At 36.4% G+C, this 12,110-nt stretch overlaps 1 protein-coding gene across 1 annotated transcript in view; it reads right to left on the bottom strand.

The window, feature by feature from the left end:
- Positions 1-12,110, bottom strand: part of myo3a (myosin IIIA) — a 79,098-nt gene that overhangs the window by 15,813 nt on the left and 51,175 nt on the right. The window contains exons 21-29 of the mRNA XM_015390646.1: positions 9,770-9,923; positions 9,408-9,496; positions 9,169-9,298; positions 7,564-7,646; positions 2,433-2,513; positions 1,515-1,720; positions 1,314-1,425; positions 171-333; positions 1-87 (exon numbers count right to left, since the gene is read on the bottom strand). Coding sequence (XP_015246132.1) covers positions 1-87; positions 171-333; positions 1,314-1,425; positions 1,515-1,720; positions 2,433-2,513; positions 7,564-7,646; positions 9,169-9,298; positions 9,408-9,496; positions 9,770-9,923 — 1,105 coding nt within the window. The remainder of the gene's footprint in view (positions 88-170; positions 334-1,313; positions 1,426-1,514; positions 1,721-2,432; positions 2,514-7,563; positions 7,647-9,168; positions 9,299-9,407; positions 9,497-9,769; positions 9,924-12,110) is intronic.

The following is a 12,110-nucleotide window of genomic DNA, read 5'->3' as shown; positions in this document are numbered from 1 at the left end:
CAGCCTGAAATTGGATTATAAAGGCTTCAAACTTTGCTTTGCTTTTATCGTCCGCTACCTTCTTCCGGACTTTTTGACCTCTGTAAGCTGCAGATGAAAGCATGGATCAGTGTAAATTATAAAAGTGGACCATGTTTTGAGTACAGGACCTTAGTGAAGACTTAACGGACCTGACTGGAGCACTAGAGCACTATGTTCTCGCTCTTTGAGCAGCCTCTGGTAGCGTTTGGCTCCCAGCCAGCCTCGGACAGAAGCCTGAAGAAGGATGATCCTTTGTGTTGCCTGCTGCACCATCAGATTCAGATGTTCGACGTGGTAGTATTTCAAGAACACCTTTGAAGCCCAACAAAAATTACTTAGACATGGTTCAACAGTTGGAGAAAAGACGAACGGTTAAGCTTTATTATTATTAACATTTGAGCAGGGATTCTGCTTTGATTTTTAAGTTGGGATCATCCAGATTGCAGTTTTTTTCCACTGAAATTGTTGATAATAGCCCTATATTTTCAAAAAACGTCCATTTAATTAGTTCATTCTAGGGGTGGGTAGTAACTAGTAACATTAAATTTTACATTAACTAAAATTATGAAAACAAATAGGAATAGTGTTACTTCTTGTGAAGTATCACTACTCCAACTTTGAGCAATTTGTAGATCAGATTGTTATAAAATAAACAGCAATGTTTTATCCTGTCAATGTATATATACATTTCTTCCTGTACAGATTTATTGTTAGTTTGTGTTAGTTTTATATTGAAAATATATGGATTTAGAAAAGTGTTTCCTCTGCGTATTTTTTACTATTTTGTACCTTGCACATAAAATCTGTTTCTCTACATAATTCTAAACATTATGAGCCAATATTATGCTGCTATCACCCAATATTATTCAATAATTAAGTAGCCTTTTCAACAAATACTTTCTTTACTTTTACTTAAGTAATTCCTTGGATAAGGATACTTTTTACTTTTACTTGAGTAAAAAAAAAAGAATTTGAAGTAGTGCTACTCTTACTTGTGTACAGTTTTTGGCTCCTCCAACCATCCGCATTAACTTTGCAAATTGCCAGTCAAATGCTAAATGAAGGTCTGTTCCGCCAAACTATATTCTTTCTGTTTCAAGAAAATCTAGTTGATACATTTAAATAAAATATGATTATAATATATTTAATTTCTATAAATCTAAAACATCAGTCAAAGAGAATCTATCCCAATCACTGATAATTATTACTGATCAGCTGTTTTGGTTTTAGATGTGATGCATGTTAGTTTATATCCTAAATATATAATCTCTTCAGAGCTTATTTTTGTGCACCTTAGTTTTCCCCATTGCCCAATTTTCCAGTTTGGCCTTCTCCAGTATTGCAGCGCACGTCTCTGGAGTCGCAGCCGGCTCCTCGTGAGCATGAAAGGCCAAGATGTAGTACCTGCAGGATTCAATGCATTTGTTTATTTGTGAGTATAAAAAGTGTAAATATTCAGCTGAGCTTCTACGGTTCTTTAGTGGTAGTCTGACCTCTTAATGAAATTAGCAAACAAGATGCGGTGAGAGTAGCCCTGTCGTCTGATTTTGGCAGTTTCCAGGACGCCAGTGTATCGCAGCTGGACCAGAACCTTCTCCCGGTCGAACTTGTTTGCCTGGCGATCGTTGTTCGGTTTGATGCAGCGGGCAAAGTGAGGCTGCCCCGCCACCATCTTGGATAGGAGGTCCATCAGAGAGTACTGTGACAACATGACAGAGTTTAATGAGAAAAATCAAGAAAGCGAAAGAATCTCAGAAAGAGTTAGGAACATATCACTTTTATCTACATTAAGCAGGTTGGTTCAACTTAAAACATAAAATACAAACTAAAAATGCCAAAGTTACCATATTTTAAAGAACTTATTCAGAGTTTAAATGTCACATCAGGGATCTTGCCAAAGAACAAAATTTTACAACCAAAAGTTAGAAATATAATAAGTGTTTCCATATATTTCTACCAGATGGTACACTAAATATAACAGACACTATACCTCTTAAGTCCATCCGGCTTATTTGGTTCTATATAGAACTATTTAAGCTGAGCTTTTTTTTTTTTTTTTTTTCACCTCTATTTTGCTTTATTTGGGGCTTTTTTAAGTGGTGGTATTTTTAAAAGAACGTTCAGTCAAACACAAACAAAGGGTTAATTTCAAACCACTATCATGCATTCATTTGCACGGCAGAATGGATGCTCTAGCACAAATCATCTGAGGCTGCAATAAATTGATTTGTAAAATTAATTTGTTTTAACTTCATATAAACTGCATCTATAGTTCTGATCTAAATAAAAAAAAAACTTTATGATTAAAGGTACACTGTAGATGGTTTGACTGCAGTGGAAAATATTGATGGCGAAATTTTGATTACTTCACTGAAAACAAACAACAGCTTAAAGCTGGAGTAATTTCTTACTCTGAAGTACGAGGCCACAGTTTGTGTCTTCATGTTGGTTGTTTCCCTTGGGTGGTAGGTGGCATCAGAAGGCTCTGATTTCTGAAAAACAAATGCGGCGAAAAAATTAGCAAATTGTATGTTGTAGAAGATTTCCTGCTGTGTTTTCCAGGAGAAAACCTTTAGCACACTGAGCAAAAAAAGCTGCATAACCTCCCCTTTCATCAGGTTCCTCAGTTTGACACCTGTGCTTCCTTTGATTTGACTTGGCTCTGGATAGATGTCGGTAACAGTGTACCTTTTTCCCCATCCAAGACAATTTGCAAGTGGTAAAGATGCAGTCACAAAGCTTTTTCAATCTGTTGTTCTCTATATGGCATTTTACTGCTTCTGCATTCTTTGCAACCACTGTTCTCCACTTACATTGCTCCCACTGATGAGTGAAATAACTTAAAATGAATTAATCATAATCTCAAGTAGTTTAGATTATAAGAATTTTAGAAAATTCCACCCTCAGTTTGAGGGGGGTTAGAACATTTACAGCACTGTGCTTGTTTGCAGCTGCATCTCAAGCAGTTGTTTTTAGGAATGCGAAAAAAGAATACTTCTCTGTTCTTCCACCACACATGGAGACATGTAGACTTTAACAGCAAACAGAATAAGCTACAGATGAGACAAAGACTAAGCAAGGAAGGAATATGAAGAAAAGATCATCCTGCTTATAAGCAAGCATGAACTCTTCAACAATCTGGGCTTTTTTTTCCCTCAAAGCCACTTCTGATCAAGTCTCATACAAAATTGACTTCAATTCCAAGTGCCATATTGGCAAACAGGACATGTTGAATATATGAATAAATAAAAAACATCTAACAAAAATGAATACAAAAAACAAAAAGTGTGACAGTTTTTATAAAAATCTAAAGGCCTCTCAAATGATCGAGTAGTCACTGGATTATTTGGTAGGATAAGGATCCCTGACATGTTGATGGCATCAACTGTATCTTTTGTCTCTTTGGAAAATCACCAATCACCTTTAGAACTTGCACTGTGTCTTGAAGAGGCACATCGAGCAAGCAATGTTTTTCTGGAGTGTGCTTTAATATCCAAGAAGGCTGCAAAAGAGATACAAATGGACAAGTGCTAAAATGAAGAGCACCCACTAACTGAACACAACTGGTTTACATCTAATACTAATAAAGTGGATACCATTATACATGTATTCCAAACTCAAACAAAACAAAAAAATCACAAAACCATTACAATTAACAAAAGCACACAGTGAATAGCTAGAGATTTTTGACAACTAACGGGAAGGATGTGATAATAAATCTACATCTAGATGCTAGCAGAAATGGGTAATCATTACTGAGCAAACCATCAGCCTGATACAGTTTGTGCTTTTTAAACTGTTCATTGTTGCCTCTTAAGAGGCGAGCTTTTGATGAGCTTTTCAGGCTCTAAGATATGCAAATGAATGGAAATGAATTCAAGACCTCGTCAAACGCAGTGCATCTAGCTTGTGTCAATTGCTTTGAGGTTAGCAAATCGCCTTGAGGCTTACATTTAGCAGACAGTGCAGCCGTGTACGAATGCAATCTAAAGCAAATCACACAAGTAAATACCATAATTAAGTTGCCTGGAGGGGTTTTATTTGGAAGATGCTAAACAACAGAAATGGTTATTGAATGCTTAGACTGAAAAATTGACATTTTAAATATTGTAAAGTAGATTTTTTGAACTTTGAAGCTTGTTTACCAAAACTACGATGGATTGCAAATGTATTCGCACTCCCTCAAATTTTCCAGATTTCAATTTCAGCTAAGATAAATTTTGCTCTGGCGCAATCGTGCACTGGTCCACTCACCAGTGCATGGAGAAATGATGTAACAAAAAACTTTGCAGAATGAAATACAGAGAATAAATAGGTCAAAATCATTAAAATAGCCCTGTGTATTGCATGTGGTTTGCTCCAAAAAATCTGGATAAAGATTAGAGTGACTGTTGTGTTTTAAAACCTGTTACTGAGAGCAAGTTTGTGATCCCTGTGCACTAGTTCAAACACAAGGTTGTTCTGGGTGAGTTGAGCCCCCCATAATACTGAGTGCTCCCTTGAGACAGAATGTTCTATAGAGGTCCTTCAGGGAGGGAGGAGAAACTATGTTGTCTTTGTACAGATGTTCTGTAAATCCGCAAACTTTAAATAGAGCAGCAGTAGAAGACGTTCAGCAGTAGGCTCGGGTTGAGCCTTATGGAAACCATCAAAATTGGAGATGATGTTGAGCCTGATGGATGAAAGAGCACCAATGGAGGTCTGAATCCATGTCCACAGGTGTCAAATACAGGCCTTATTCACACGAGGCAGAGTTTGGGTGTATCTCACAAAATTCTTTGTCAAATAGAGGATCTTGTCCAGACGAAGTGGCGGCAAAGCAGACAATACCTGAAAACTGTTGCTCAAGATGTGCCCAACCATGGTGGCATCATCAGCAAACTTGAGGATTGTGGTGTTACTTTGGCTACTGATATATTTATAGGCTCACACAGTTTACATTAGGGGACCAAGTACACAATCCTGTGGTGTTACAGTATCATACTGCAACCAAAAATTTTAGATATTAAATTTATACATTTTTTAAAGAGCAGCATAGAGTAGCTCAATTACGTGACATGGAAACAAATGATGCATTATTTTCAAATGCTTTTTATGAACAGACATCTGAAAATTGTGGAATGTAAATTAACTTTAGTCTAACTCAACACCGTGTTTAACCAGTGTTCTGTTGCTTTGCACGTCTAAATAAAAAGGTTCAACTATTTTGTTTTTGTAATGCAGCTAAAGCTGATGTAGAATACATGAACTGTGTCTGTGAACTTTGAATGTCAATTGCTGTCACAAATCCTTATTTAGATAATCAGTTCCCAAATGTTTCAGCCTGTGACCCCCCCCCAAAAAAAGGCCAAAAAGAATCAAGAACCTGTACAGAGAGTGTACAAACTAAACAAAATTCTCCAAAAGTCATAACCGTGACAATAATAAGATATAAAATGTTACATATAAGACCAAAAAAGCAGTAAAACATTTTTTTTAAATTAAACGGTAAATTGCATTTAATTCTGAGCATTAAATGCAATATGACACATTTTTTACCTCTGTATTACCATAAGAGTATCCTTTTATCAGGATATTCATGTCTAATTATTTTATAACATATCTTTTGTCCCTTTTGTCTCTCCATACCATTAAGCGGTCAAATCATGATGAAAATAAGCTTATAGCTCAGTCTTTGGTGTTTTGTGAACCTCTTTTTTGTGAACTGATCTAAATACACATCTGGACGTTGACTGGACCCTCAATACCAGGGGTCTTCCACGTTTTCCAGGCCCCAAACTGATGGCGAGATGGAGCAGGGACCCCCTAATTATATATATTGAATGAAATTGTGTTATATCAAACTGGTCCAATAGTCACTCTATTACAGATGGAGTCATGTAATGAAAGTAATTTCTCCCTGAGATTATTAAAGTATTTCTGATTCTGATTCCTCATTGATGGGACAGGTGTTGTGAATGAAACAGCGCCAAGCTTGAAAGAGCTCCTGTGTGTAAATGAATGTGTGAATTGATGACTGAAATACATCTTCTGCCTCCATTTATCTGTTTCCTACAGTGTGTTGAATTCATGTTAATGTGTATTTAAAGACATTTCAATTAGTGGAAAAAATTGGAGGGGGGAATATATACTGTATATATAAAAAAGCCTAATAAACCAAAACTTTCGCAACCCCCATGCAGTACCTCCATGGACCCCCTAAAGGTCGCGAACCCCCTGTTGAAGACCTCCACTCTTTACTATTCCTTTATACTAACTGTCTTTAGGGGGATTTCCTGCCAAAAGGGAAACCTCCATTCTAGTCCCAGCTCTTTTGCAGCCTCTAAAAGGTTTTCTTCCTGAAATATCTTGTATCTGACTCCATCCATCTGCCTAAAAGCTATCATCAACCTCCTACTGTTTCAAAATTAGTCTTTTTTGATGGTGGTTTTAAAGTTTTAGTTCTTCTAAACATTGTCCAAAATATCCTGTTATTGGAACACCCTCTTTCCCATCACATGTTCGCTGTGACCCTAGATGCCTTCTGATACATTGTAGTGTCCACTCTTTTGATAGGGCGATAACAATATCAATATGCTGGCTTCTCGGCTCAATGGCCAGGACATGGTAAGTTGTCACACACTCTTTCCATTATCCAGTTATGACTGTCAAAAATTGGGATATTCTTTTATAGTTTAACAAGCTTTAAATTCTTTCACTGCTTTCTTCCCAACCTTGTTTTCTATGTTGCTTGGTCTTCACAAAGGCAATTAATTTATTCTCAGTTAAAAAAAATGCAAAAATGAATTGCATTTACTAATAAGGGGAGTTCATGCCAGACTTTTGAAAATTGAGGAAAGAAACATTTTCTGTTCTTCCCCCTCAGAATCAGGCATGACATTGTGTTTCTACATCAACTGAAATCCAATTACTTTGATTTAAATTGGTGGCTGTAGAGGGTATGAATACTTAATCTTAATGCAGTGTAGTTGTTAGCCTGAGGCATGGTGCTTTTAATGCAAATCTATCTCAAAGAGAGATCCAGACACCAGATATTAGCTAAAAAAAATGTCATATCAGGAAGAAGGAAATGACGCTTCAAAGCAACAATTACAGGAGCAGCAGGTATGACTATGCTCAAGTGTATCGGTTCTAAGGAAGCGCTAATAGACCTAAAAGGGAAATCTGGATGTGTTGGTTAGTTTTGGAGATCTCTAAAAGGAGGAAAGATTCCTGCAAAGAAGGATATCCATAAAAAGTTATGTTGATTACCTCACTAATAGAAAAAGAGCTGTATAATGTAAGCATCCCCATCTTGAATGAAGGAAGAGCAAAGACAGAGAAAAAGATGGAAGAAAAAGGAGAAGGAAATTAATAAACCAAGCATGAAGCGACAGGAGAAGAAACAGATACTTCTGCACAAACCCATCAGTATCAACCATTAGTTTAGATCATTTATTGATTGTCATAGAGGAATAAAGATAAAATAAACCTAAAAAATGTATGTTTTAGTAAAAAGTTCAAAGAGATGATGCAGCAAAAACATTTCAGATAATGTTGTACCTTGGCCAAGGTGATGGTCCGTGTAGGTGTCCGCGGGCCTCGCATTGTGTTTGTGCCTTTACCCTTAGTGTGGGCAAGGTTACCTGCAAAATAAACAGTGGATAAAGGAGGAGTGCATTAAATTACAGTTTCCCTAGAGAAATTACCCTCAATACCGTCCTCAGAGAGGGTTTAGTTTAAATGCACATATTTACTTTTTACAGCACCTATTCACTGAAAGTAAACTTTTATAAGACATTTTAGAAAATTTTTAATTAGGATAATCAGAAATTTGTTGTGTTTTTGTTTTTGTCAGCCACACCAAAAGCAACCCATGCTGCCAAGCTTAGGAGAACCAGTTTGAAATTATAACAACCTATTTTTATGTGTAAACATTTGACTCAAGCCACTTAATAATTCAATAGTTGGCCTAATACCTGTGAGTTTGTCTTAATGATTTAAGTGGGTTTCATCATCTAGATTGATATTCTCCGGTAGTAGAAGAGCGACTATTTTTGCTGCTCCCTGCCTGCCCATGTCCCACGTCTCAAATAAGGTCTCAAGAACAGCTGCAGAAAAATTAAGTACAGTCCTGTCTTTAAGTTTTATTATTCTGAATGCAAAATAAAAACATTTAGGAGGAATTTCAATCTTTACACTCTTACTTGTGACTGCAAAGAAATATGTCATGAAAGAGATAATCAAGTCTTATGCCATGACCTGTCAATTCTTGATTTTCATTTACTGCAGGATTTCGGTTAAGTGGCTTTATAGGCCACAATTAAAGAAAAAAAATGTTTCAAAAACCCTAAATGTTCTAACTCAATATACTTGCTTCCTATAAAAAGATACTGCAGGCGACCAAGCTGCAAGTTTTGAGGCCAGAGCCATTTGCCTTCACATTGCGTCACAGATGGTAAACAGTCCACGGAGCTGCTTCTTAAAAAAAAAAAAATAACATGGTGGTTATATATTTCTTTACTTCGTAAGTGACTGTTTTATAAAGAGAATTATGGGTAATATCCCTTCCATGTAAAAACAGAGACGACTCATTCTCATTTCTGCCTTGCTTTAAAGCACAGTGCAAAGCTTTGACATTTTGTCAGCTGAAGAAAGACGGAGCAAATAAATGGATAGATGGATTTTCTTTTATCATACTTATCAGAAATAAAGAAAAACAATCTTAAACCAGTGGGAATTATTGTAGTAAAGCATGAACAATAAGCAGGGTGGTCTATGAGTCAGCACTCATTCTTAAGGACAAACAACAACCCTCAAATAAATGTAAATGATTGTGTAATTTTCTATATCTCTGACTTCATCACTGCTACTGAGCTACAATTTAAACAGACTTTTTACCATTTTGGAAAACAAATTGTATTATATAGTATTAAAAAAGTTTGATTTATGTTATATCCCTAAAGAACAATTGTTGCGATGCATCTTTCAGTCTCATGAAATGTTTCTTCGTGTTAGAGACGCTCTAAGGCTGTTATTATGACGACAAAGAAACTATTACTGGATTCTTAAACTTCCTGCAGAGTTCCCAGATAAATCTTTTATCTTACAACCAATAGTTGTTAGGTAGTTTTTATCTAGTTTCCATAATGCTGCTGTTAGTTTTACCCGTTATGGTGAGAGGATGAGTGACCAGTTTGCGGATCAACTCGTTTTCCGATGACCTCAGGAGAAGGATAATGTCAGCTGGGAGCGTCTCTCTGTTCTTGGCCAAGAAGCCAGATGCGTTGTAAATGACCTTAAAGTTCACAAGGTAGAAAAAAAATATTTTTTAAGACAGGAAGGTATCAACTACAAAAAACAAAACTTTACAAAAGGCATTTTTAAGGTAACAAAGGAAGACTTACCTTCCCCGCATAGTGATGAATACCAAAGCCAAGATCAACCCTTTTAGGTCTCCAGAAGCTTTTTGTTTTCAGATTATCTTCAAATTTCTCTAAAATACAAAAAAGTAAAACATTCAACCAATTACATAACTATACCATGTTCTACAATTTTTGCTCTTTATTTGGGTGTAACTTACAAAAAAGTAATTTTTTTTTCAGAATATGAATTATTTTGTTTATAGAACCTCCATAAATGTAACACTTTAATAAATTAAGACTGTAAATAAATATATTTTTTTAAACAAATAAAAAAATAATTGCATGTAAAGTATTTGAATCTACACTAGACAGGAGCAAGGCCACACTCCTCCTGATGGACTCACCTACGAGTGTTTGGTCGGTGGCCTGTGGGAAGCGGCTCTCCTCATCCAGCAGGGACAGCAGCCCCATCGGCTTCTGCAGGAACAGGTCCAGGAGAGGCCGGTTGTCTTCATACTCAATCATCCGAGCATCAACCTCTTCATTCAGGTACTCATCCTGATCAGGAGGGGAAATCATTTAATTTAGGACTTCTTCTTTTTTAACTTTGTTTATTGTGTAAACTTAAATCACCTCACTATTTCAGTTTTTTTAGGTTTTAGTTTATCTCTCTTTTTTTAATTTAAGCTCATTTCACGTATGTCAAGTATAGCCTAATAACCTGTAATTACCCTGTAAGGAAGTGCTGTAGGCCTCATAAATATCCTGCCCCAGTTGTTATTGGAAAAAGTATATTTTTCCCAGTCTGAACATATAGATGTAAAGTAATGTGTCCGTGCTTTAAAAAGTAACAGAAAAATGCTTAGGAGTGATCGAAATGGTAAGACTGTGGAAAGTTCCTCATTGGTTTGGAGTTAGTACCCTTTAAAAAGCATGATAAATACATGCATGAAATTACCCTGTAAATATGAATGTAGTTGTAGTAGAGGTAATCATAAGAAATTGTAAGTAATAAAAAATACCCTGTAAGCAAACTTTGGATAGCAAACAAGCCTCAGAAAAGTAACCTAAAAGCAACTTTAGCATCAGTTAGTACCTTCCAGGACTCTACAGGGAGCAGTTACTTGTAAGGACCTTATAAGTTTAAGTAAAGTATCCCTTAAGACTAGGCGGTGAGAAAATATCTTTATAGTAACTCACAAGGAGCTTGTGAGCTACAGTACAATCTCATTAGGAAACTGTAAGCTGCAGTTAAGTACTCATTTAGTTCCCTTTAAGAGACCTGTGGGTGCTTCATTGTGCTAGACTGAGCAGGAAGGACTCAAACGACAACTCACAGTTTCCAAAAAAAAAAAGGTTGTTTAATGACAGTCGAAAGGTCGGAACACGGAGAATCAATCAAGAGGGCAGAGGTAACCAAAAGCACAGGGCTGAGGCAACGTCTAAGCACAAAAGGTTCAAAGATCACTACGAGCTAGAAAGGTGGAAAAAGGGTTGGAAAGCTTGCTGGAAGAAACAAAGATGAACTGGCATGGAGAGAGGGGAACAAACTGCCTAACTACACAGGAGGAGATGATTGAGGGCAGGTGTGTGCAATCAGGGTGGCTGGAGAAGTGCAGGCAGCAGAGGTGGGGCAAAACAAAGCTGCCACAGCACATTAAGAGACGCAATACCTGCTCTAGTCATGAAAACATGCAGTTATGTTAAGAAAAATGTACTTAGATTTCATTTGCTTGTGGTGTAAGTAGCAATAGGATCCTATAAGTAACCAGCTAACACCAAAAAATAACCCCAAAGAATTGTATAATGCTTAAGATGAGTAAAGTGACCTATAAATGCACTGAGTAGCCAGAAAATCACATCAGTAACCTCTAAAAACCAGCACCTCAAAAATAGCAACAGATTTTCATATAGAACCTGTCAATATAAAAAAGTGGCTCATAAGTAGCATCTAAGCATATCTGGAATACCCTAAAAAACGACAAGGAACTCCATAAATATGCAGTATGCATCAGTAAGGTGCAACTATCAGTAGCAATGCAATTGTATAATAAACCTGCAGGAAGCAGTACAGTAACCCCTGAGCACATTTATCTATAGCAACCCCTGGATTTCCTTGAAGGACACAACAATGTTGTTTGAGGACCGAAAACAGCAAGAATGTATTTTGTAAAAACCTGTATGTAGCATGTGTGTAACTATAAGCTCTGTTAGTAAAAATCCTTGTTCCATAATTAGGGCGAAACATTACACAATTGCATCTGGCTTTAATTATGTTAAACTATTCAAAGATTTCATTTCAAAGGAGATCGCTTGAACTTAACTCTTCCATGCCAGTGATCGGTTGCCAGGGCCTAAAATGCTACTGTAATCCTAAACCTTTCTTTAGGATTAGCAAACATTAACCCGTCAATAAGGAAAGTGGCAACTTCAACCCGTAGCTTCAGATTCCTTTTACTTCCTTAAGTCAGCAGCACCGCTCTAAGGTTGGTTCATGTTCATCCTTCTTTTGTTTACTTTTTGTTTTTTCTGACTAAATCTACCAGTAAAAAACCATTTCTCAGCTCTATCATGTGAATTTCGCTACTATTCCTATTTTTGTGGACTCATTTTATGTCAACATGAAAGGCATCATAACCAGAAATAGATATTTTAATATTTTGGATCCGTCAAGATCTACAAAACTGTTATTTATATTTATATGATATATCTTTTCTTTTTTTCAATAAAATCGACTCTAGATGT

The sequence above is a fragment of the Cyprinodon variegatus genome, unplaced genomic scaffold (assembly GCF_000732505.1).
Source record: "Cyprinodon variegatus isolate N-32 unplaced genomic scaffold, C_variegatus-1.0 Scaffold507, whole genome shotgun sequence".
NCBI classification, from domain to species: Eukaryota; Metazoa; Chordata; class Actinopteri; order Cyprinodontiformes; family Cyprinodontidae; genus Cyprinodon; species Cyprinodon variegatus.
Note: the sequence above shows the minus strand (reverse complement) of the source record. Positions and strands in the feature narration are given on the sequence as shown.